This window comes from Emydura macquarii, unplaced genomic scaffold (assembly GCF_026122565.2).
Source record: "Emydura macquarii macquarii isolate MOO-44397 ecotype Brisbane River unplaced genomic scaffold, CSIRO-AGI_Emac_v2 contig_1790, whole genome shotgun sequence".
Lineage (NCBI taxonomy): Eukaryota > Metazoa > Chordata > Testudines > Chelidae > Emydura > Emydura macquarii.
Window position 1 is genome coordinate 13,109,830 of NW_027131927.1, and position 27,539 is coordinate 13,137,368.

General features: G+C 41.7%; 1 protein-coding gene across 5 annotated transcripts in view; it reads right to left on the reverse strand.

The window, feature by feature from the left end:
* The window catches only part of TECRL (trans-2,3-enoyl-CoA reductase like), a 130,315-nt gene extending 106,222 nt beyond the window's left edge, over positions 1-24,093 (reverse strand). For 2 of the 5 annotated variants that reach the window (XR_010921496.1, XR_010921495.1), the window contains exons 1-2: positions 24,009-24,093; positions 22,511-22,601 (exon numbers count right to left, since the gene is read on the reverse strand). Coding sequence is in view for 2 of the 5 variants with exons in the window: in XM_067556902.1 (XP_067413003.1) it covers positions 2,269-2,508 (240 nt within the window). In the remaining 3 variants the exon portion in view is untranslated. Of the gene's footprint in view, positions 1-2,268; positions 2,532-22,510; positions 22,602-24,008 lie in introns of those variants that run through there. The other 3 variants (XM_067556902.1, XM_067556901.1, XR_010921494.1) reach the window with 2 other exon arrangements.
* Positions 24,094-27,539: the final 3,446 nt, after the last annotated feature.

Below are 27,539 nucleotides of genomic sequence, written 5' to 3' on the forward strand. Positions count from 1 at the left end.
GGCCCTGGCTAGAAGCCACAAGCTCTTGAATTCTGTTGCCCTCGCTCTACCCGAGCCTTTTTATACTCGACTTTTCTGGAGCACGTCACAACCATCAGTCAGGTATGCAGCGGGTAATTACTATGGTGCCTTTCTTGAAGAGAGGGAGCTTAAGGTTTTGGAGGTTATATTACAAGGATGAAGTCAAAATTCAGTACAGCAGAGCCCCATTTATCCAACCTTCCATTATCCGGCTCTCCATATTAACAGAACAAGCAGCGCACACAGGTTCAGAAGCAGGCAATCTCTCCTGTGGCCACTAGACGGCACTGCAGCCTCTCACTTTCCCATTCTCCGTATTATCCAAATTTTTGATTATCTGAACAGGGTAGGGTGACCAGATGTCCCAATTTTATAGGGACAATCCCAATATTTGGGCCTTTATCTTTGATAAGCGCCTATTACCATCTACCCCATCCTGATTTTTCACACTTGCTTTCTGGTCACCCTACATCTGACCATGGTCCCAGTTAGGTAGGATAAACAGGGTTCTGCTGTATCAGGACTGAAAACAAGGTCTCCTGTTCCCCGGGCTGGTAGCTATTCCTATACACAACAATTATGTTTAGACAAATCATTTAGGGTGGGATTTTTCAAAAGCTCTGAGGATAGGCCTAATTCTGCTCCCATTAAAGTAAATTCCATTAAATCAATGAGATTACCGATGAACTTAAAGTTAGGTATGTGATTAAGTTCTGTTTTGGACTGAAGACTTTATTCAGTATAATATTTTCAAATTACATTATTGATTATTATTACTATTATTATTATAGGAGATCTAGCGAGTTCTGGAGTACAGACATAAATCACACATTAAATAATAAATTATATCATAAAATATTTTGCAACATTAAATACAAACAAACTAATGGACTTATTTAATATGATCTATATATCCATATTACAGAATGGTTCTTTAAAAAGACCATAAAGACTGGAAATCTTTTGGGGTATGTAAGAGATGTTAAAATAAATATCTTCACAAGTCTGAGTTATTTGTACCAATGGGGGGAGAAGTCTCACAATTCTGCTGTGTCATGCTAATATTCCATACTCTGGAGAAATACGCTGCATACAAATCTTCATAGCAAAATACAATAGGTCAGATCACCTGCTTGTGTCTGTTGGTATAGATTCATTGACTCAATGCTGATTTATGCCAGCTGAGGCTCTGACCCTATGTTTATAGTTATCCAACATTCAGGGCCCCCACATATGGGGGGAAGAGGGTACACTTTACTGGAGCCCGGAGGCCCTGGGGGGCCCGACCCAGGCTGCAACCCCCATTACCATAAAGAAAAAAATGTTCATGACTCATGAGATTGTACGTCTGGGATGAGGGATTGTGGTATGTGTGTGAGAGGGGGCCCGTGTTACAAGTTTGTACTGGGCCCGAAAAAATTATGCTTGGGCCCTGCCAACATTAATAAATAGCAATCAATGGTCAGCTCTGCTATAGAAAATCCTATCTTCCTGCACTTATAGCCTATATTTGCAAAGAGCACATCTATGTCAAGCCATTGACTCAGCCACATATTTACCCTGCAAAAATAAATGATCCTTTTTTTCCCCAAAAAGCCAGGTGTAATCCAGCCTCTGAATTGGTAATAAAAACCTGTGATGAAATGTTTGTTTTTAGATAAAGTCTCTTGAGGCGTTTATTCAAGCCAGCATTTACTTATGTGGTAGAATCCAATTCCTTCGTCACACTTATCCATAATTTGAATGTAATTTATACCCCTTGATGTACGTCATTAACACAAAAATCTCTCTTTCTTAGCCAAACTGCCCTAGGTGAAAATCTAGTCTGGTCCCACTTCCCATTTGGATAAATAGGGTTCTACTGAATGCATGTTTATACTAGCAAGAACCTATAGGACTGCAGCATCTCAAGACTTTGCAAATATATTATAAAACTGAAGTACCTGTTTAAGAATTAGGCCCTGAAATAAGCAATGCAATCTCAAACTTTAAGACACAGGCAAAGAATCTATTTGATTCTGCTAAACAGTCAGAAGGTATAAAAAAAAGTCTGAACTTATTTAGTTGCAAAGGTTTTGGAACACGAGGAAAAACAACCAAAGGGCTGTGAATAAGGATCCCTCACAATAGGATGAACAAAATTAAATCCATGTGAGGAGAATATTACACTGGAGGAAAAAGTAAACCATAAACAGCAGCTTTTGAAATCACACACTCAGCAGTGTCCTGAAAATGACATGCACTCACCTTATCCACCACACAGATCTGCCTCTTACTTTGGGCATCAAGGATTTCCACTTCAAAGTAAGTGATTTTTGAATGCCTGAGTACTGGCGGTGGTCTGAGATGGCCAGCAGAGAGCACAAGCTGAGACAAGTTGAAAAAAGACCTCATGTCATTCTGTGACTGTGGCCCCGTCGGTGTGGGTCCCTGCACAGCCAAGTCCTTCTTGTGCTCTGGAGCACAGGGTTTATGCCTCCTGAACATGGTGTGACCCAGCAGTAGCAACTGTCATGTCGACACAGGACATTTCCATAGGGAAATGTCTCCTCCCTGCATCAGTTAAATACAAGCATGGACTGATGAGACAGGAAAGGTCAAGTGGCATTCCATTTTGAGAGTCCAGTCTTACTTAGCAGGACTGAAAACAATGGCTCTCTAATCCATTTCTATATTTAACTTGCTATTGTGATGTGCTGCATTGCTGCTTTTTATTTTTTTTTTTTAAGCCAGTGTTTGAAACAACACGTCCTAACTGACTCCCTTTATCTTGATTCTCTAATATGACAATCCAGCCCCTGAAATTCCAGGGCCAGAAAGGAATCAGGAATGAAAGGCAATGAATTCCACAGCTATCTATCTGGGCTAGATGTTTAAACATGTCCATATATGAAAAATATGTTAAATGCCATCTACCCTAGAGATGTTCGCTAGTGCACATGGGGAAGTTAAAAACAACACGCCAAGAGCTCATCAGAGCTCAAGAGTTGCTTACATACCCTGGTGGCAGAAAAGGTTTGGCCTTTGGCTACGTGTAATGCAATGCGTGGTATGTTATTTATTCATGGCAGAATTCTCTTCTCAGCTAGGCCACTGCCGTTGAAGCCAAAGAAATTATACCAGTGTAAGGCTCCATTTCAGGAAAGTGTTCACTCTCAGGAAGAATAGAATCAATGGGACTCTTTGTGTACTTAAAGTTCTGTACAAATTTAAGAACATTCCTGGGTCCTAGTAATTTGAACCTCTTTAAGTCCGTACAGTATTAGTCTTTTTTCTGAATTCCACGATGACCTAAAAGAGGGCTTAATTTTTAAATAAGGGTCTGGTTAAAACAACACACATTTGCATTAGGCCCTTGCCAGTGGTGTGTTTGTCCCTGAATGTCTTATCTGGTGGCACCATGCTGATGTTCTCCATCTCAAGAGTCTCACCAAACTCTACTGGGCTACACAGCATTATGCTGTTAAATGGCACATAAGCAGGAGCACATCATTCTCACATAAAAATGAAACAAACACTCCTCTGAGAGCACAATCTCCGGGATGTTATTGGCAGAGGCACCATACGAGGGCTGAATCTATCCCACATATTAAAATCTGCCTTTCGGCTATGGCCCATGAAACGTAGGCACACAGAAGATGTTCCCACTTGTTTTGTGGACAATGAATGCCATTACGGGATAACCCAGCCTGTGTATTGATTAAACATCGGCAAGGTAAAGGTATAAAACTATTGCACTGAAAATAAGGCTCTGTTACCTTGAAATCAACCATTATTTAAACATAGTTTAAAAGTCAACCAATTATTTTGATGAATACAAAGAAGCACTATGCGATATCTGGGAAATCACCAGAATGGAAAGAAGAATGCATTAAAATTAATGCATTGACAGTGGCAAAGATACCAAAAATAAAATTTCCAGACTAAGGCCCTGATCTTGCAGAAACGTATGCACAAGTTTATCTTTACATGTGTGAGTAATCCAATTGGCTTGGCTATGGCAATCCACGGTGCATAGTGTTATGCATATGCATAAATCTTTGCAGAATCAGACCTGCATAAGTTATTTTTCCTGTTATAATGCTGATATCATCTTACCAGTTTCAGACAAATGGGAAAGAGAATGGGAATACAAAACTGAATAAATAGGACCTAAACCTAATCCCATGGAAATTAATGGCTTGATTTCAATGGAAATAATAATCAGTAGATCAGAGGCACATACTGGAATAGCAAATACAGTGTAACAACATATGTGGTTACATTTCAAAAAATGAAATACAAAGATTTAAAACTCTAACCACAAAACCTTTGCTACTTATCCTGAAAAAAAGTCTTTCACTTACTGGATACATTTAAATTACATAATTTTATTATCTGATATAGACAAATGAACAGTAGTAAAACAGAATCTATTTCCACTAAAACCTTTAAAGATATTTTTATTCATATTACTGCAACACTCTGTGGATGACAAAGTAAGCAAATTCTGTATGATATCAGTATTTTGGTGGTAAATTGGATAGGGCCAGATTTGGTGTACATTGGCACAGGACCGCTGAAGACAATGGAGCTGTGCTGATTTACACCAGCCGAGGATCCGATCCACTTCTTGTCAGATTAACTCATGGTTGTAGCATTTGGAATATAGCACCACTGATAGCAGCAAGTGGAGACTAATGGATGGAAAACAAATTACTTATGTGCATGGTGGATGAGGGCTACTCCTCCAGAAATAATCAAACCTAATGTGGCTAAAAGATAAGCCAAGATTTTAAAAGGAGATGGCTTACAGTTAGCAGCTATTTGGCCATTCATGAATCAAGGGCTGTGCTGCCCCTTTAAATTTCATTTCCGTCTTTTACTATTGGCTTTGATGTAAAATATGTAGGCCCATATGCTTCCCTCCTGTGCAAAAGTGCACATGGGGCTGAGGGATGAATAGCCAAATTCTCCATCTCCATTGGCAGTACAGAACATGCACAGGCTCCCCATCCAAGGACCAGTGGGGGTGAGGACTGGAGAAAGACCAGAGGCCCCAAAGGGAATATCCCCAACTCCATGGAACCCAAGCAGTAGCATGGAGAGATTGCGACAACACTAGCCAATATTACCATTGCATGGCGTGATGGTTTGGCAGGGCCAGTAGCCATTAGTTTCCTGATCCCCGTTCATTCTGGAACTCTGGGAGGAACCAAAGCTGCCTCAGCCAGCTTCCAGTCTCTACATCTTTAGGTCTGCTCCCCTCTGCACCATGCAGCGAGGCTGTATATGGACCACAGGCCCATAAGCAAACGTGTATCTAGTAAGCAGCATTTGGAGAAAGGCAGCACAGTTGAGTGGCTAGGGGCCATACACTGCGACTGGTGACCTTGGGAAAGTCACTTTCTACCCATTTCCCCTCCCACCCATTGTCTAGTCTATTTAGATAGATCTTTGGGGGAGAGATTGTTTCTTACTCAGTCTTTGCTTAGCGCATTGGGGCTATGATTTCAGTTATGGCCACTGGGTGCTACCGCAATACTATAAATATTTGCTAATATTTTGTACTCGTACTTCCCTCCTTCCGGAGAGAATTAAGTTTCCTTGTGGTCTACAGTGTTTTGGCTGTTAAGGCAGCAGAGAGGCGCCATCTCTGTCATGGACAGAGCTCCTGTCAACTGCAGTTCACCCATCACGGTTTTATCACCAGCATTCCAATCTGCTTTGTGGAAGTAGGATTCTTCCTTTCCCACAGGAATCTTGCTTAGAGAGAGCCCTTGAATGAAGGCTGCTGCTCTGTGCGCTAGCAAGAGAGGTTGCATTAGCCACATTACAGCTGATCCCATGCATCACATTAATATCTAAGCACCTAAATAAGGGCTTAATTTTCAGAGACCCTGCCATTCATTTTGGTGTAAATTATGGGTGATCGATCTTTATATAAATTACTCCCCTTTTATTTAGGTGCCTACCTGTGTATTTTAAGTGCCTGGCTTTATGCACTCATATTTGAAAACGTTGGCCATAAATTTGCTTGTGTGTCCCCTCACTTGACATGACCAGGGGTTTAGGAGTATGCCTACTGAATTAATGTCTTTAAATACTCTGTTGATTCTGCTACATGTAGGGGGTTGTTTACACCTAGAATCCAATCAAAATAAGAGTTTGCACATGCACATAGCTAGATAGACTACTAGAATCTTTGCTACACAGAGGCATGCACACTTTCACAAGATGCTACACATGTATTTAAAGTTGGATAAAATGGTATGTAATATTATCCACCGTTATTTAAGAATTAGTATTTGATTACGTAATTAAAGACAGTACTGTAATACGTTTGTAGGAAGCTTTGGTGTTTTCTAACTTTCAGGTGCTTAACATGGCAATTTGCAACATAATTTTTGGTATGGAATGTCCTAACACACACTTACATACAGCTGAAGCCAACTAAACCACTGAAACCAACAATAAAACTGCCACTGAATAGATATCATGCCTGGGGTGGGAGGCACACAATTGGAGCATGGTGACTGCATAACAGAGCAACCCTGAGGCTGCTCTACATTATGCTGGAAACTGAACCAGCTCCCCCTAGTTTGGGGTATCGGGGCAATATAAAAGTGGTGCACAGCCATCTTTTTCCTTCTCAGTGACTCGGCATTTAATAATATGGTGTCCGTTGGGGACAGTGCCACTTCTCTGCCATAACCAGCATCACTCTCCTAAGAGGAGGCTCTAGCATGCCCGATTTGACGTGAGGTATGCTGAGGGGTAAATCTATCAGGGGAATTCAGACTTTGAGCTAGAAGCACCAGGCTGAGCTGAGGCAATCAACTGGAGCTTACCCTAGCAGGGTTTGGATCCAAAATACCCACTTGCTTTAGCATTGGTTGCCGGGAGTTCACAGACTGGTAATTTGCATGAAGGGAAGAGGGCCAGGGATTTTGCTGGTTTGTCACCTGCTGTTCAACAAGAATTGTGTACATAAATCAGAAGTAGCAGAGTGGTTTTCATTTTGTTCATCTTGGGCCTCCTGTGAACCTTCTCCCCAGTTGCAAGAGAGCAGGATTTTATTTATTTATGTGCCCCAAATGGTGAAACAGGTTGTATTCCGCCCTTTCCAGAGTTAGTCACCTCCAGGCAGACACCCAACAAGGGAAATTCCTGCTGATGATGAAAGTTGTGAGCAACTGAAAATAGGATTGGAAGGTAAACGAACAGACAGAGAAACACAGACATTTTACACAGATTGTTAGCCCTCCCTCCCAATCCCCCATTCCCCTCCAGTGTGAATGTATGATTTAACAAATGTTAGACAGCTGGAAGATGGCTAGACATTAAATTACATCTGAACATTACTGCAATTGGTGCCAGTTTTCAGCACTGGGTCATATTACAGTTGGCAGTTTCTCTTGAATGAGAGGTAGTCCAATGTGCTAATTCTGCAGTGTAACATCACTAGTTTCATGTGACACTGGAGAAAGTTCAGAATCACGGGGTGCAGCAACAGGATCCAGTCTTTTACAAAAATGGGCGGGGGGGGGGGGGGGGGAAGGGGCGAAGAAAGATCTGTGTCTAAAGACTGTCAGTGACAGTTTGGATTTTACAAAGCTTCGCGGGTGGAGTTCTGGCCCCTCTCACCTTCCTCTGCCTGGACAAGCAAACAAACATGGATATAGAACACCATAGTGTACTGATGAAAAAATGTGTAACTTGGATAAGCTCCTGCTTATGTGACAGCCAGCAACTTGGGTGACACCGGGGTTGTGTCAGGGACCTCCTGAACCAAAAGTATGGGTCCTAACAGGTTGAGCTAAATAAACAACCTCTTAAACAGAGACTTGTAACAGACGCATATTCTCTATGGACTGCATACCACATCTATAAACTGCATCTATAAACTGGACTGATGAATAAGTTAGAAACACACTTTCCCAAGCAAAGGGAACTGGCAATGTTCTGTGACGAAACAATGGCAAAACACACAAGTATCAAGCCTTTTAGGAATTTTACAGAAATCAAAGCAAATCCCTAAACTTATTTGCCTTCGGTGGAATAACATTCTAATTAGTGTAGCGTGCAAGATTTTCAGACATGACTAGCCATATTGGGTACTGAAAACCTAGCCCAGTGATTTCAGTGTATATTTTAATGATGGGTAATTTTTGCCCTTGTTTGCTGCACGGCAGAGGAGCTAAAGGTTGTGGCAGCCACTAAGCCTTAAGCAAGCTGGGCTGCCCAACTGAGGCTCTCTATAGTACTCAAGGGAATGTTCTGAGAGACAACTGGGTAACATGCTACCCCAAACAATACATACAGTAAGGAGACAACGGGCAGGTCTCGCTTGCACCCCAGCTGACTAATATTTTAACTGAATGCTGATGTCAGCCAGCCATACTACGTGGCAGGGGGTGGGTGTGAATGTTGCTACAGCTAGAAGAGCAGTGACGTGCACCTCAGACCATGTTGTCTCTGTTACCCTATCCTGCACTGGCAATGTTCCTTTTACCATACAGGCAGCAACCTGCTGTGCAGAGGGTGCTAGGTAGCCGGTAGGGCAAGGAGGAGGAGCACCAGTCCACACAATAAAGCTCAGCCAGCGTCTCTGTCAGACTTAGCCAGCCGAGGGCCAACCGATGGCTTCCTCTGTGGTACTCCAAAAGGGAATCTGCAGGGCCAGATTAAGGGTTAGAGTGGTTTTCAAACTTTTTAGCCTGCGTACCCCTTTCCAAATAATGTAGCCTACTGCATACCCCCATCAGAGATAGAAATCTAATCCTAGGTGTTTTACGACTCAGAGTCTCATTAAGTAAAATGTATTGTATGCAGTTACAGGGTTTTTCTCACATACCCCTGCCAAGAGCTTGGATACCCCAATTTGAAAACTACGGGTAGACAATGCAGGCACCTGCCGGGGCCCTTGTTCCTGGAGTCCGTCATCACCTCAGAAGCGCCATTTTAAAAAAATGTCAGTGTCTAGCCCTCACGGTGGCAAGAAAAACTCGAGAATGTGACCCACCTGCAGTTACACCTGTCTGAGGCTGCAGGCAGCACGGCAAGAGCTTTGAGAGGTGTGAACTTTCCCTTCAACTTAATGCTCTGGGGCAAGGGACCCTGCCAACACAACCTTAGCCGAGGACAATGGTCGGGGAGAGGGGGGTGGCATCCTCCCTCCACTAGCCCAGCTCGGGTGGACTTACAACTTCTCCAAGCAGAAGTGCACCCACATCAGATGGGTAGGGTCACAGTGTCAGGGAACTTATGTCTAGGGCTCTGTAGAATCCCTCCCTGTGAATCTACAGCTAAATGAATACAGCGCAGAATGCTACAAGCTGCCCATAAATCACAAGAAATCTGTGAATACAGGCAGTGAGACGCATGACCAGACTTGATTTATTTTCTAGCAGGCATCTCAGCCTGTAAGTGGTGATTCACCACACCCCAGCTCCTGGACTCACGTAGGTACCAGCCAGAGGAAATTCCCTTTTACACACTGTGCAGCTTGGAGCGAGCAGTATAAGACACTGACAACTTCCAGCCAGCCGTAATCAGATTCCCCAAGACTTATTCTGCTCTAATGGACTAGATTTGCTGCAGAGAATCAGGATGTGACTGAAGTGTTCCAAGCAGTGAGCCTCAGAGCCTCCTTATGGCTTTTCATCTTTGGCAACTGGTCCCCCCCAAAAGCCTCTGAAATAGCCGTGCCCCTATGTTGGCTGTTCAAACCCACACAAAGCAAGATTACCATTCTCACACACTCCCTCGCGAGCCAGCAGAAAACAGCCCACGATGTTGTGTCTCCACTGTGAGGAAGTGACATTTGGGATTTCTGATCCACATCCTCACTCGCTGCCAAAGCTTTTCAGTGATATCATTGTCGACAAATCACACGGGTGGGTGAAGAGCTGGTAATGAGGCTGGCTCTAGTAGTGCTAGGAGACACATGAAGCATCTCTCATTAGACAGACTGGCTATGAAAGGCGGAGGGGTGGGGAAGGCCTTGAACTCAAGACATTGGTTCTATTTGTAGCTGTTACTGGAGCACGTGTCCTGGCAGCTACATCACTTCACTTGTCGTACCTTGCCCGGTCTTGTCTAGTGTAAAACTGTAAGAGTTGTGCCTGCTAATCTTTTAATTGCTGAGGAGGGAGCCCCTGGATGGGCTTTCATAAAGGCACAGGGTCCCTTTGTCAATCAGACTAAAAAAAAGATGTGTTAGTTTTGAGACAAAACCCCACTTCCTACATTTTGACTTGATTGCAGCTCATCCTAAAAGGCAGCATTGAGCCATCTTTTTTCAAGCTAATGTCTAATTACTCACTTGAGTGGTGTTGTGTGTGTGAATAATTCAGCAGCAGAAGGAAAGTTTGCACAATCTAGCTCAGACGATTTCTCCATCCAACTCAGCACATAAGACACATGCCCAACTGTGAGGTGAACGCTGTGAGGTTTAGCTGTGAGAATGTCTTGCAGCTGCATTTGTGAATGGCCAGAAAGGATGGACAGCAAGTTTAAATGCATTTCATCATGGCTTTGTGTTATCATGCCACTTCACAGAGTAGAGAGAGAGGGACTGAGTGGATTAATGAGGCACGGGTGCTGATACCCAGCAGTTTGTGTCAGTGCAAGCTCACTTCCTGTCCTCACTCACTTTCATTAGAGTATTTTACTGACAGCATTATTTTGTTGGGTTTTTTTTTTTTACCATCCATCCTGGAACACATCCTGTATGGCTAACTGACTGTGGTTTAATAAGATCAAATCAAAGAACTGCATTGTTGGACACACTTCACCCACCACATAAGGATGATTAAAAGAAAGACAACGATGCAAAGCCATTCCCACACATACGAGCAGAGTGGGACTGACAAAACCATGTGCCTATCCCGTTGTAGCAAAGATGAAGCCTGCTATCCTTTATGCAAGTCATGGTGGTAACTACCATGCTATTAAACTCATTCACCACACAGTGTAGAACTGGGAGAAAGGTATTGATAAGACACTACGAAGGTCAGTGACAATCAGTATGGATTTGTGCCAGGCAAGTCAACAACGGATACTCTCTTTGCTTGTGAAAAAACAGAGAAAACAAGGACAACTCTGCACATAGTATTCCTAGATCTTGAGAAGGCTGATGAACACGTTCCAAGAGAAGTCATCTGGTGGTGGATGAGAATGGATCAGAGATCTGAAGACTATATCAGACTCATTGAGTACCACAGGCAGAAGGCCATGTGGACAAACTGAACAGTTTCTAGTAAGAGTCTGAGGACATCAAGGCTCCTCACACAGTCTTTTTTGCTCAATGCATGACAGAACATCTAGGGAATGGCTTCCTGATGCATTCTTTTTGCAGATGATGGTGCTCATAGGAGAAAGCAAAGAGAAGATGGAAGATTGAGATGCATATTTGAAGAAATGGTATGAAAATCAACAGAAAAAAAAAAACAGTATATGGTCTGTGGATTTGAGGATACCTTGCAGGAAGACAATGAGATAAGTCTAGAGAGCCAGTCACTACAGAAGTTCAGCTACTTAGGTTTGATAGCTCAGGATAATGGTGCACTCAATGACGAACTTATAAGCATAACAGTGAAGGCATGGACTAAATAAAAAGAACTGTGCAGAGTGGAAGAAGGGGAGGGGAAGCTGGCAAGTGAACAGAGGCTTTTGGGGAGAGAAACTGTCCCCAGAAGACAAAGTGAAAGCTCCCAAAGAGAGGGTACCTCAGGGGGACCTGGTGCGGGGGCACACCAGGAAAGAAAACCAAGGAAGAGTGTCCGTGGTGAGAGACGCCCCAAAAAGAGAGGAGACAGGACAGCCAAGTCTCAGTGAAACCTGATCACTATGGAAGGACTTCGCCAAGTAGCAGCAAAGTCCCAGATCAGAGGAATGATGTGCTCTTCAGAGGAAGAGTTATCGTGGTTTGACATCTGTGGAGACCTTGAGAGACCCATCTCCAGCGGATGACAAGAAGCTCTGACTCCAGAAGAGGGTTCCAGGCTAAGAAGACCTTACTAATAAAGGGATCTGGACATAAATGGGGTTGATTGACTAAAGTTAACTCAGTCACCTCCCCTTGCAGCTAAGGACACTGGGACAGAGGCCTATTTGCCTAATGTTCCACCTTTGGGTTAAATAAACTAGACCCCTGAAGGGTCACTGTTGGATACCCACAAGCCTCATTAGACATATTGAAACTAGGTGAAACTGAAACACCGAGGTGATTGTATTGCTGCACGAAGCCAGCAGGGGGGCACTTCAGGGGTGAGTACCCCCACTACACAAGGCAACCACACTCCCAGTGACATGTCCTGTTCACAAGACAACAGTGCCTCCTTGGAAGCAGAAGTGGAAATAGGAGCTGGTTTTCACTTTTCCTTCCCACAATTATCTTTTTATTGTAAACTTCATTTTACCAAGAAGGACAAAAATTGAGGTGCACGTGATCCTATGCTATGATCTTATACTAAGAGGTAGCCAGGAATGAGTTAATATAAACCGCAGAAAAGAGTGGGATTTCAATACAGGCTGATATACAATACAATACTGATAAAACTTGAACAGCATCAAATCCAGCAATGCCATGATCCCTCCTAATTAGCTAACTTTATGACTCAAGGAGGACACGTTTCTCACCATCCTCTCCATTGCCAGCTATTCCCACTTCATTTGCGCTTTGTTATATTGCAGCCACTTGCCAAGCTTACAAGCATACAAAAGGGAAGCATTTTCAAGCACCTTCTCCTGGGCAGCTAAATCAGCAGGGAAGAATTGTAAGTCAGCGACTCATTTTCTTGCCTTGCCCACTGGCGGACAAGAGAGGAGACACTTGCTGCTTATATTAGTCCCAGTGTGACAACTCTGTGGTAAGTAGTTTGGCACTAAAGACATACACAGATAAAACAGTTGCCATAGTAGACTCGGAAACCTTGACAAGACCTGATATGTAAGTTTCGGCTGCCAACAGGCAGCACTTGTGGCTTGACACATTAGGAACAGCGCGTCACTCACTGCCTCCACAGTTTAACTTTAAATCTAAAAGGCTCTCACTCAGGCATGACTGTTTTGCAATGAATTTCAGGAGAGCCACCGTGTGTGTGTTGCATAAACCAACAGAATTCTTTTCTATTATTAAATAACAATAAACATACAACAAACATAACTACAGAACATGACTGATGTATATATCCATACGGGGGTCAATGTAATGTGATAGGGAAAACGATATCATAAGTTGCAGGGCCATAAAATAGACCGCATTAATTATTGACCTTTGAGCATCTGACCCGGACTCTGCCCACTAATCCAACTGTGACGTGATGTTGCAGACTGTCTCCCCCCATCGCTTAGAAAAACCAACAAGTCTTGGTCCTCCAGGGGCTAGAAGGGCCAGAAAGAGCTAGCCAATCAGGAGCCACCAGACTGATTAAGCTGATGTAGGCAAGACTTCTAAGTAGCTGGGTGCAGCTGGGAGAGGAAAAAAGCCCCCGAGTCCTAACCCTGGGCCCAGGAAAAGGCCTAATCCTTAAAATGCACCTTTGCAGTTGTGCAGCCAACTGGTTTCTTTGGCTGGCAATTGTTTAAAAGTTTAAAGGCAGACACACACATTTTGAGGTTAGCCTTAGCTAACCATTCAGTGATTGCAAATCAGTCTGCTGCATGAGTCATCTTGCTCCGGATGAGCGGAGGCACCATCTCCACTGGACATAGTCAAAATCCATAAGTAGTTTTAAACAGGTGCATTAAAAAAAGTAACATGACAGCAGCCTGCTAGAGACATGAAACTCTCTTCCTCCCTCCTTACGCTCCAAGTTGGAGGTAGAGAATAGGCAATATTCAATTCTGGACCAGTGACAGCTTTAAGGTCTAATGTCTTGCAACTCTTCAGGGCTGGAAATCAAAGTGTTACACCACTGGAAAGGGGCAATCCACAGCTTCCCATTGGATACACTGCAATTGATGCGAGCCTTGGGAGATTACTGAGACACAAAACTTTTTTATAAACAGAAAAGCTTTCTGAAAGTCTGGCCCCATTTGCAGTTGATGAGCACTTTGGAAAAGGACACTCACTGCTTGCCATTTCTGTATGGTATGGTAAAGAACACAGATCCATAGACTTTAAGGCTAGAAGGTACCATGATTTTCATCCATTATGACTTCTTGCATGACACAGGCCAGAAAATGTCACCTAATGATTCCTGCATCGAGTCCATATCTTGCGATTGATCTACAGCATGATTTTTAGGCAGACGCTCAGTCTTGAGTTAAAGCCTTCCTTCCATGTTCTGCTCTCATGATGTGGTAAAAACATTTGTTACCAGCAAAGAAAACTGAGCAATTCATGTCAGTGCCATATACCAGAAACTCACAATGTTGCTATCTGCCATTTCCTTCTGTTGACAGCAAACTAGTAGCAAGCACTGGACATACTCTGAGTCAGTCTGGTTTATTGGTCTTTGTGTCAGGCCTCTTGTCTTCTTGTCAGCTCCATGATGAATTGGTCAAAGCTAGGAGTTTCCTTATTGCTGAGGGACGGGGTTTGCTGTTCCTGTTCTTAGTATAAAGGCATTAGGTGTTTCAATCTGTCCTATTCAGGCTAAAAAGGGCTAAGGGTGCATTGTGAGGTGATTAGTGAGATTCATTTATTGCATATTGTGACTATTATTTATATCTGTTTTTACCTTCTACAAGGTGATGATTATTAAATACTTTTGAATAATAAATCAATCAGCTAAAATTTGCAAAATCTCTGTCCCACGCTGCTATTTATTGCATTTATATCCTATTTCCAAATTCACTGCATTTAAAAGGACTTGGATAATTCACTCTCAGCTATGATTATTGTTAGCTAAGCACTGCACTGCCTGTGATGGGAAATGTTATGTTAAATCCTTGGAAATCACTTGCATTCAGAGAGAAATCAGCACGGAATACAGAGAGATACAAACCCATGAAAAGTCTTTATTGGACTACACAAAAGCCAGCCAGGACTGGCTGTGCTATCCCCTAATAGTCTAACTCTATTGCTATGGCAACAAGTTACGCTCTGTTGCTACAGCTATCTAGGCAATAAGGCAAGACACAAAATACACAACAGGAAATAACAGGCTCAACCTCACTTTGCCCTTCATTGTGTGCTACCCCATTGATGCAAAAGCTATGGTTTACTCTGGGGGTGTTTTCTTGGCAAACTGAGATTTCTTAACCTCTCAATAAAATGTCAAGAATTCCTCAAGGTCCCTGTAAAATTTCTGGCCTTGATGCAACTTTTTTACTGAAAATGTTTATAGTTGTTCAAAAACTGAAATATTACAGCCCAAACCTGAAATATTTTCATTCAAAATGGTGCTGCAGTGCCTCATGGGAGCTGTAGTTTGGATGCTTTATTCTTCCATTCTGCCTGGCTCTGTCACCAGATTATTTCTCTCATGATTCATCATAGCTAGGAACAGCTATGATGCACCCTTCTCCTCTCCCCCCCAGAGAGGAGAAAATGCTGCATCATAGGAGATGCAGTCCAGCCAAAGAGCCCAGCCCATAGAGGCAAATGGAAGTTTAAGGCACCTGAACTACAACTCCCATGACGCATCACATTGGTTTGACTCAAAATATTTTGGTTTTCAACTAAAATACTTCACCAAAAAGTCAAGCATTTCTGTGGAAATTTGACGAATAAAAAAAAATCCTAAATTTTCCATAGAAAAAACACCCATTTTCCAACCAGCTATACAGCACAGAGGGAATCAGGCACTTGCCCAAGGGCACACAAGAAATCTACAGCTGACCAGGAAATTGAACTTGATCTGCTTTTTAGACTAGCATGGCTTATTGTTAGGTGATGAAATTAACATGGCCAACACCAATACACCTTACACAGCATACTTTTTAAAACAGCTACTAATCGAACGGAGATGCTAATATTGAAATAGCCATAGGTTTTCACCAGTAAAGCACTTACATGATTTTAATTATGTTCAGATATCACTAAAAATCTCTCTCCAATAAAGGTATCACTTTAGACTGATCATTATATTTGGGGTCAGAATTTCCCCCCAGCTCAGATTGGCAGAGACCCCAGGGGTTTTTCACCTTCTTCTGCAGCATGGGTCATGGGTCACTTGCAGGTTTAAACTAATGTAGATAGTGAATTCTTTGCAACTTGAAGTCTTTAAACCATGATTTGAGAACTTCAGTAACTCAGACAGATGTTATGGTCTATTACAGGAGTGGGTGGGTGAGATTCTGTGACCTGCAACATGCAGGAGATCAGACTAGATCACAATGGTCCCTTCTGGCCTTAAAGTCTATGAGTCAGGATGCTACAGAATTAAAGCTGCAATTCACCTTACGTGCCAAAAGAGCGCAATTACTTGCAAATAAACGTACAATTTAACTGGAACTAAACCAATACAACATCCCAAATATTGAAAGGCCAGATCAACTGGAATAAGTCAGTGTAGCACTATGAACTTTAATTCAGGTAAAGATCTGACCTACAGTTCTGAGGTGAGGCAAAACAATCAATTTCTCTCTTAATGTTCTTTTTGTTTCAGTTAGATTGCCTGAGAACTGCATTTCTACGCTGTGAGCCTCTTACAAGAGAACACCTGCAGATTACCAATTATCCTTTGCTAAATGCCAGCCCATAAAGTAATCCCTTCCATGGTACTATGCATCTGTTTCTACCATGTTCAAAAATCCTAGGTGGCCCAGAGCTGCTCTCTAATAGTCATCACACATGCCTTGGTAGGACCAACCCCTTCCAAAGGTACAACGCAGTCCAGCAGCTGGAAGTTGAAGCTAGACAAATTCAGACTGGAAATAAGGCACACATTTTTAACAGTGAGTGTAATTAACCATTGGAACAACTTACCAAAAGTTGTGATGCATTTTTCACCAGTGACAATTTTGAAATCAAGATTGGATGGGTTTTTTTCCTGAAAGATCTGCTCCACGAATTATTTTTGGAAAGTTCCGTGACCTGTGTTGTATAGGAGTTCAGTCTAGGTGACCACAATGGTCCCTTCTGACCTAAGAATCTATAAACAGATGAAGGGATTATTTCACTCACTATGGTAATGCAGCCACCTCTAGGGTGAAAAGGGGCTTAATAGCAACAGTACATGACCTTTTGGAACAGGAAGTGATGCATACGGTATCCAATTAGGTAGGCAGAAGGTAATTACTATAGCTACTCAAAAAGTTTAAAAAATAAATAAATAAATAAAAAGATTTTCCCATCAGAAAATGGGGTTTCAACAACACTGAAATTTTCCATGGAAAAAAGATAGTTTTCGGTGGAATGTTCCAGTAGGAAAATCAAAACATGGTAGTCCCAGAATACACCCCAGCAGCTCAGACACAAAGGGTACATATACACTGCAAGAAAAAAACCCACCCACAGCAGCAAGCCTCAGAGTCCAGGTCTACAGACTTGGGCTCACGCTACAGTGCTAAAAATAATTGTGTGGATGTTCCTGCTCATGCTGGAGTTTGCAGTCTGGAATCAACCTCCTTGCTGGGCTTCAGAGTCCAATCAGGATCATCTTCACAGCTATTGTTAGCATTGTAGCACAAGCCTGAGTCTGTAGACCTGGGCTCTGAGACTCGCTGCTGAAAGGTTTTCTTTTGCTGTGGAGATGTTCTCAGAGAGAGAGAGAGACCACTGTTCATCATGGTAGATGTAATCTGGTCAGGCAGAAAGGCCTATAAGGATGAAAGGGGCACGAAGATCCAAAAACTACAAATCCCATGAGGCACTGTGGCAGCTCAGGTGATTCATGACACAGAGATTCACATCAACCCAACCCAAAATGAAATGTTCCAGTTCAGGAACATCATAACCTTTCATTTCAGGGGAAAAAAATGTTTAAACAAATATGTTGACATTTCTGAATCGAAACTTTTTGGAATACTTTTTCCCCCTAAGAAGTTTTGATCTTTTGATAGGTTTTTCCCAATTCAGGAAGAAACCAAATGTCAAAATATAAGAATTTCCACAGGACAAAAATTCTGCTCTATAGAATGTCTCATGACATTGGTTAGGTCACAGAATTAACAAACAAATAAACAAACCAACCAGCCAACCAACCCCTTAGACCAAGGGTGTCAAGGAATCTTTAATGATCACAGGTGGTCAGGACCTTGATCTCACCTGAATAGCAGCAACTCCAGTGTTCCAACAGGACAAGATGGGATGTTGATTCATAACACGAATAAAGTGATATTTACATAACAAGTTTTCAGAGTAGAGTACATGGAAATCTGCTAGCATAGTGCAAAAAGTTCTAAACATTTTAGGATGGATTTTTATCAGCTATTGTATAAATTCAAAGCATCTCCACTGACTTTAGTAAAGTAACCATGGATTTACCTGGGAGTAAAGCTGGGTGAAATTCTTCATCCAAAACACCTTTTTTGTGAAAAATCCTGATTCAGCGGGAATGAAGCATTTTGCAAATTTGTGCTGGTTTCACTGAATTACTCTCAATTTTTTTTTCCAGTCAAAATATTTTGTTTCAATATTTCCGAAATGAAATATTTCAATTTGAAGTGATTTTTTTTTCATTTTGACATTCATTTTTATTTTATTTTTAATATTTAAAACTTAAAAATATGCTTGAAATCAAAACAAAACATTTTGAAAGGAAAAAGTTTGGTTAGACTCAAAATGGTGGTTTGTTTTGTTTAAAATTTTGATTAACCAATTATTTTTTTTTAATTTCTCTTCACCTGAAATATTTTTCCCACTGATTTTTTTTTGGGGGGTGGGGGGAGGGGATACACCAGTCAACTGAAAAAAATATTATTCAGACTGCTCTATTCAAGAGTAACCAAGTTTGAAATCTAGCCCTTTATCCTAAACACACCATTCAATTCATGAAACAGAAAAATAATAACCAGGTCTACCTATAAATGCAAAATTTGGCAATTAACTTTTTGGTATGGTAACTGGATGGCTTTAATTAATGTTAATTACAATGCCATGGCCATGAGATGCATAATTATAGTTATAATAACTAAGTTATAATAATAAAATAATAATAATAATAGTTATTATGGTCTTTTCTATCACAATAAATACAAGATGAACTTATAGTACTTTCATCACTTAAAATAAAGGGACAAAAGGATGAGCATAAACTTTGGTAATGAAAACTGGACACAACTTTGAGGAAGAATAGATCAGCAGTTATGAAAGAGGGTTAAACTCTTCACCTTCTGAGTAAATGGAACAGAAGCAAGAAAATGAATTAAGAGAGACTTTGAGACAGAACTTCAGCTGATGTAACTCAGGATAGCTGATGTCAACAGAGCTATGTTAATACGTGTATGTTTATACACGTTTATGATCTGTCCCTTTATTTGTACTCTAATCACCAGTTGCTTTGGCAAAGATAAGTCTGAAAGGAAGCCAGTGGCAGTTGTATGCTGTGCCACTGAGTGAGGTTTTGATTTTCTGTACACTAGAAATATTAAAATGTTAAATGCAAAAAGTAGGTGAAAAACATTTTTTAACAACACCAACAGAAAATTTCTCTGAGATGTTATGCATAAGTATCCCAAAATTACATAGCCCACCTGGTCCCAAAGGGAAGCTATTTTAGATTTTAAAAATCAGGCTTTTAAGATGGAAAATTAAGTCATTTGAGCAGCATGTGCTATAAAATGTGGCTTTAATAGTCAATAAAGCTGGCAAAAGGCTTTGCTCGCTACCTAATAGCTAGTAGATTTTCAAATTATAGAATTCATCTGTCACACTCCACTTAGCATATCTACATCATTTCAACAAGAAATGTCACCGTCAGACAGTTATTTTAACGGGTGAAGGGGTAAATGCACTGAATAAAAGGTAATAGAATGGAAAAATGAAAGACAATTAGATCAAGACTTTATCACTCTTTTTCCCCCCTCTAGTGTGTTGCTGAAGAATGAAGATACTTTTTGCTTGTATTTGAATGGGAAAATAATTATGAAATAGGATTCACATGAGGACTTGCTTAATGCAGAGGGATGTTTAAAGTGCTTCAGAGACGATTTTCTAAGCGGCAGTAGACTAAACCAAACCTGGTGTTTTTCCCTTCCTATGGATGAGTTGGCAATGGTGACAGACTTTACTGCATGTATAAGGAATCAGATAAAATAAAGGAAGCTTCAAACGTAAAACTGACTCCAAACCTTTCCTCAAAACGAACCTATACTGAATAATTCTGTAGTTCAGTAAAATCCAGATAACTTTTGCCCTCATTTATGTTTATTTTTTGCACACTTTCCCACTTTTCAGATGCTTCTAGGAACCAAATAACTACCAGAGAAGCTGTTTGTATGGTATTTGTGGACTGACTGAAAATGGAAGATCCTGGAAGCCTTGGCTGTCCTCATCAGATTTTCTAACCAATCTTTCAGACCCAGACTGGATAGAGATCAGAGAAGATCTGCAAATGCAAGTGAACTTCCAGATGCTTATGTAAAAAAAACAAGCCCTGCAAACCTTTTGAGTTTTGCCCATTGTTATATATGAGATAACACAATGGTAACCTTGAGATAGTATACCAGTCAGTCATGGGCAAACCCTCAGGTGGTCTGCTTGGAAAAAGAATTCAGGTAGTCAGATCCTTATCAGAAGGATAACCAAAACTTGAGGTTTGCCTCAAACATCCCTGCACTTGGGATGGAAGAATCCCATGCACTACTACAGACTGGGGACCATCTGGCTAAGCGACATTTCTGCAGAAACTGGGGGTTTACAGTGGACAAGAAGCTGGATATGAGTCAACAGCGTGCCCTTGTTGCCAAGCAGGTTAATGGCATAGCTGGGCTGCATTACTAGGAGCATTGCCAATAGATTGAGGGAAGTGATTATTCCTCTCTATTTGGCACATTTAGAGTATTATATCCAGTTTTGGCCCCCCTCACTCCACTACGGGAAGGAGGTGGACAAATTGGAGAGAGTCCAGCGGAAGGCAATGAAAATGATTAGGAGGCAGAAACACAAGACTTATGAGGAGAGGCTGAGGGAACTGGGCTTGTTTAGTCTGCAGAAGAGAAGAGTGAGGGGGTATTTGATAGTAGCTTTCAACTACCTGAAAGGGGGTTCCAGGGAGGATGGAGTTCTGCTACCATTGAGAACAGCCTATGACAGAACATGTTGCAATGGTCTCAAGTTGCAGTGGGGGAGGTCTAGGTTGGATATTAGGAAAACCTTTTTCATCAGGGGTTGGTGAAGCACTGGAATGGGTTAACTAAGGAGGGGTGGAATCTCCATCCTTAGAGGTTTTTAAGGTGCAGTTTGACAAAGCCCTGGCTGGGATGATTTAGTTGGGGTTGGTCATGCTTTGAGCAGGGGGTTGGACTAGATGACCTCCTGAGGTCCCTTCCAACCCTAATCTTCTATGATTCTACCATCCCCAGCTCTCCCATTCAACAGGCAACTGCCTTCTATCTCAACACAATCCAGAAGACGACCCTCTTCATCCATGTGCCCTCTCCAGACAAAAAATCAAACCAAGTACCCTCCAACTGATATCTGCAAACCACAGTCACTCATTTGCCTTCCACAAGAATGCAACTAAAACCAATCAATCAGCTTGGCACATATGTATTTATAGCACGTATGGAATTTTATTAGGGCTGATCAAAGTTTTCAAGTTTCAAATCGTGAAGAAAAAAAAAAAATCATGAAAACAAATTGCAAAATTCCTCACAATTTTTCAAAACTTTTACCAACTTCTTTTTAAAACCAGCTCTGTTTATCATTGTCTCATTGTCAGCAATACAGGGGCCACATCTGTGCTCTCTACTTTCTCATAGGCCCTCAGCAGTACTATTGTCTGCACTGCCACAGAGAACTTTCTTCCAAATAAAGCCACTTCTGCTGCATCACTACTGACAATTAACTTCATATAATTCTCCCAGGAATAACATTAAGCAACCAGTGGTGTATCAGCATGCTCACATGTTCTATAGAACATCAGAATTACTCCATATAATCAAAGTCCTAAATCTGTGACCTTATGCACAGAGTTGGTCAGGATTTTATTTATTTATTTATTTATTAGTGCATGGGAGAGCAGGGAGCATAAAATACCACTTTGCTGAAACAAAAATATTTTGCAGGAAAAGAGGGTTTAAACTTTTTTTTAAGCTTCAAATTTATCCAAGTGTCCCATTTTGACATTTTATGAACAAAAAAAATGGATTTCCGTTTGGAAAAGACTTTGTTCAAAATTAAAGCTAATTGCAGTACCAACAAAAAAAAAAAAAAAAAAGTCAGTCACAAAACAGTTAGTGTAACCTGAAACAAAAACGGGAAGGGGCGGGGAGGATTTCTGTTTGCAAACCTTTTCAGAATTTTAATTTCTGTTCCAATTTGGACTGGGAAAAATTTCAGACATTTTTATTCAATGAGAAAACCATTTCCCACCCAGTTTTAAGTATGAATGTCAATTAAAATAATAAATATAAGTGCATCAGTCACCTGCATGCACAAATGAACACTTACCTTAGAGGGACATACATTCCTTGTGTGTATGAACGTAGGTTCTTATGAAAGAAGATGGATTAGCAAGTCTGGTGGCTGAAGTCCTGTCTTTCTGTTTATAAGACAAACCCAGCACTATAAGCAAACATGCAATCTTCTCCCTTACTGCCACACCAGCACAGCTGATCAGAAATTTTCCGATCGAAATGCTGCTTTGTCAAAAGCAAAACGTTTTGCAGAAATGTGTCATCTTTGACGAAAATTCGTTTAGCGAGAAAAATGGGGGGGGGAAAGTGTTTTCACCTTTTCAGAATGTTTGTTTCAAAATGACTTTTCATTTCATTTTATATTCTAAAATATAATATAAACTAATAAAGGGTTAACATTGGGAAAAAATCAGTTTTGTGAAAATTTAACATTTTAATTGACCCCCAAACCATATTTTTTAAAATCTTGTTTCCTGGGAAATTTTGAAACTTTTTAGTTTTGTTCTTCTTTTGGAGCAGAAGAAGTTTTGAAAATCACAAAACTGCCCCTGGAATGAAAAATCTGCTTCTCTCACAGCTCCCACCTACCAGTCCGCTTAAATATTGGCCTGGAAGAATGACTTTTTTGGGATCCATGCCCGTTCAGTCTGTGTCTCTACAGAGTGCCAATGAGGCTTCAGGTTGGTATTATTTCTGACCTTGCTTTTTGTGGAGTGGACTCCTGTCCTCTAGTAACTGGAATGGGAGTACCAGTTTATTTTAGAGAGCTCTAAGAGCTACCTTCAGCTACTGACTAGAGAGGCAGCATGGTCCATTGGACAGGCTGCTGGACGGGGACTTATAGCAACTGCATTCTAATTCCAGCTCTATCCCTACCTGCACAAGTCCCTTCACATGTCTATTTTCCCTCTCACCCTTTGTCTGTCTTGTCTATTCAGACTGTAAGGTCTTTGGGAGCAGATAATGTCTCTTACTATGTGTTTGTACAGCACCTAGCACAAAGGAGTCCTGATCTGGGTTGGGACCGCCATAATTATTTGATACTAGCAGCTACAACTTTCACAGTCACTATCAACTTGGGTTTAATTTAAACTGGATGCCTAGCTGTGAAGGCAGACAGTTTAAAAAAAGAAAGCAGAGCTCTCTTACCACCACACGAGCTGCTTTGGATATTTCATGCTGAAAAGAAACAAATAGAATTGGAAAAGTAGTTGTTTGAACAGTCCCCTAACCAAAATCATGTTTCTTAAAGGAAGAAGAAAAAAAACATCATGCCCAGTTTGCTTCTTCCCACTTCCTGCAGTTATCCCCAACGATGCTTTTCACAGTGTGACAATTCTCAGAAGGGAGGTGGTGAAGGGTTTGCTTTCTGGAAGCAAACCAATAGGAATGATTGCATTCAAAGTATTCGCTCTACTGCAAATTCCCAGCACCTTTCAGATCTAGGCAGTCTGTGCATGAAAGCCTCAGTATGTGTCTCTGGTGTAAACATTGCACTGTATTTCTTAGCCTGCTAGAAGAAAGCACTATACCTTCAAGTCTTCCTTTTTCATAAACAGCAAATGCATCTACAGCACAAGCAATTAGCTCTGGATAGGAATATTTCTCAAAAGATCCTTTGTTCATCATTTACTGGAACAGGAGATCATGCATTCCTGGGATATAAAAAAAATGTTTTATTCAAGTGCCTTCCCATGACTTTTCTGTTTTTCCACCCTCCCAGTAATAGAGTAAATATATTTGCACTGCACTGTCTGCAGTGTTTTACACACCACACACATTATATTTCTACTCATCTTAAAATACCTATAAAATGCAGTAAGTAATCACTGTAAGCCATCTTTTGCAGATGACTTTGTCACTGTGCTGCACTGAATTATTCATACCAGTTTAACATCCTATCACTATATCGTTATAGTAAAGCAATTAAAGTAGGCTGTAGATACATAAATTTGGAGAAAAAGGAAATCCTATTATTCTGTTCCATGGGTTGCACTCCCTCTGCTACCCTAAAAATATTTACATGAGAATCATAAAATATTGGTCAAAGATCCGTGGAACTGTTTTGGATTTTTTTTACTTAACATTATTATCAATTGTATATGATGGACTGTAGATAAATGATTTTATAATAATACCTACATCTTATACAGTGCTTTCCATACATAGATCTCAAAGTGCTTTACAAAGGAGGTGAATATTAGCTCCATGTTGCAGGGTGGGGAAATTGAGGCACAAGGAAGTGGCATGGCTTGTTAAAGGTCATCCAGCAGGCCCTGGGCAAAATGAAGAATAAAAACCAGGTATCTTGAATCCCAATCCAATGCTCTAGCCACTAGGATATACTGCTTATAAAAAAGCACTCACCTCCCATTTAGATATCATTGTTCTCAATGAGTGATGAGCACTTTTGAAAATCTGGTCCCATGATTTAGGTGCCTGAATGGACGTAATATTTTCAAGTACTATTGAAAAGCAACAATGCCTTGAATATTTCAGTACAAAGAGAAAGCTAGATTCTGCTTTTGTGTAAGGGCAAGTCTGCACTAAAAATTAAGTTGACCTAACTTACGTGGATGTACAGCCACCACAGTAATAAAATCGGTTTAGTATGTCCACACTACACTCCTTTTGGTGATCACCAAAAGTGCTTGCACCAATTTAGCTGTCAACATGGGACAGGGATACCCTGAGTCCCGCCGCTCCTCCTGACAGCCACAGGTGATGTAAGGAACACAGTGTCTACAATTATGCTACGTTGACCTAACTCTAGTGGCCTAAGTGCTAGGCCTCTCGCAGAGTGGAGATGAGTCGGCGTAGTGGGTGACTTACATCAGTGGGAGCTACATTTTAGCGTAGACACTTACAGAGCTAGGTTGACGCTGTAGTGTAGAACTGTCGGTGTGGTAACAGATTTACTTAAATCCATGCAATTTGTGTGTATAGACCAAATCTAATGGAACCCTGAAGGGAAGTAGGAGGAAGTAATTTCATTCAATGAACCCTCCACAAAGCCAGAATTATGGTACATGATTAGCCCGGGGAAAGGGACTAGTCCCGTTGGCATGACAATGAATCGAGCTGGTTGAAAAATGGGAAAATTCTCACCAAAATTTGTCCCCGTTTTTGGTAAAAAGATTGTGATTTTTGTTTTTTGACCTACTCTTACAATGACCTGTCCTCTTCAGGGAATGTACAATCAGAAGTTTCATGGAGCTTTTTCCACCCTCTGGAGATACTCTTCTTCTGTCACAGGGAGGGGAGAGGTTGGGGGAGGGAGATATGACATGGAACTAGAGCTGGTCAACATTGTCCAAATTCCCAAGAGGAATATCTTTGAAACTTTGATTTTCAGTATAAAAACATAATCTACTACCATCTGTCCATTGTCCCCAAATCAGTCATGGTTTTTTGCCATGAACCCCCAAGAACTGTGACTGCAGAGGAGAATGTGATTGGACATGCAAGAACAAAGACACAGCTGACATGGGGGGACCTGAGAGATGGAAGCCTGAGGACAGTTTATATGGAACCTTGCTGTTGGCATTGACTTCTCTAACAAACATATAGAAACATGTCTCTCTCCCTAAATGATTTTTTAAAATTCCAAAACAAACAAAAAGGACTCCATGGCATATATTCCCTCCCCCCCCCCCCTCATCCCCTGGCAAGAGAATGAGAGAACACACACACGACAGATGTTAGTCACACTGTTAGAAGGTGCTTAGGTACTCCAGCGATGTGTGGGACATAAGAACCTTTATAGAACAGAATACAGGTAGGCTGGGACCACACAACAGACAAACAACAGCTGTGCGCCTGGGACATCTAGGATTGTCACACAGGCCTGAAGATGCCCACTGCTGCAATGGATAAGGGAGCTGGGGGAGGAGAAATCTACCATCTTGCCATGCACCATTTATTTCTCCCAGCCTAGTGGGGTCATGGGGTTACTAGACTCCACGCCTGGCTTAACCATCTTGTGCAGCTCTGTCCCGGGGAGGGGAATGATCCCAGGGCTTGTTTTCTTCATCACCTTTGCCCAGAAAAGAACAAACACACACAGCTGGAGACAGTCGTTCCTCTACCCCCCTTGCTCACTGCTAAGGAGAGCAAAAGATCTTCAGGATGAACAGTGCGGTCCTAAACCTGAGCTCCTTTGCCACCAAGAAAGAGGGCTTCTGGTGTGCTGTCCCTTTCCCCCTAGCTTAGAGATGTAATGCGGAAGTGATCCAACTCTCCCCCTTCACACACAGATCCTGGGCTTGTGACAGGCAGCTGAAGTCAGCAGGACGCCTGCTGCTGAGAGAGCTGTGCTTCCTTTGTGCCTCCATAGATCACAGAGCCTTTGTGGGCTGGCTGCCAGAGAGAGCACGTGGGGCCGGGGATAGCCCTGGGGAAAGTGAAAAGCCATGTCAAGCCATTGGTTGTCAGCTGTACACAGTGTAATGAAGGTGGACTAAGCAGCTCTTCTCCACATTCAATAATCCAGAGCATGAAATGAACCAGGGACCTGGCAGGATAGTTGGGTAATTTATTATAGGCATCTCTCTAATGAGCTGTGAAATAAATTGAGAATTGGTCATTTTAGTAAATTCAGAGTCATCTCCATTTCTCAAAATGTCATGGATAATGATTTACAGTTTGTTCCCATTTGCGAACATAACACCCCATTCTGCTACTCCTGGATGTGTTATCGGGAAGCGGTAATGATCTCACAGCTATTATTTGTATTCCAGGAGCACCTGCATGCGCTAACGGAGTTCAGGACTCCATTGAGCAAACACAGGGCTCGTCTTCATTGCAGAGGTAGCGTGGGCTCTCATACAGGGTATATCTGGAGATGTAATGCCCACCGTGAGGATACACAGCTATGCTAGCTACAGTTGAGCTAGCATGCTAAAAAACAAGCGGCACAAGTAGCATAAACGGCTAGCCCGCTGAGCACAATACCATCTGAAAGCCTACACCCATAACCACCCACCGCTGCAGTGACACACCTATTATTAGCAGAGTGGCCCAGTCAGAACTAGCATGGGTATGTCTACCTAAGCTGGAAGACA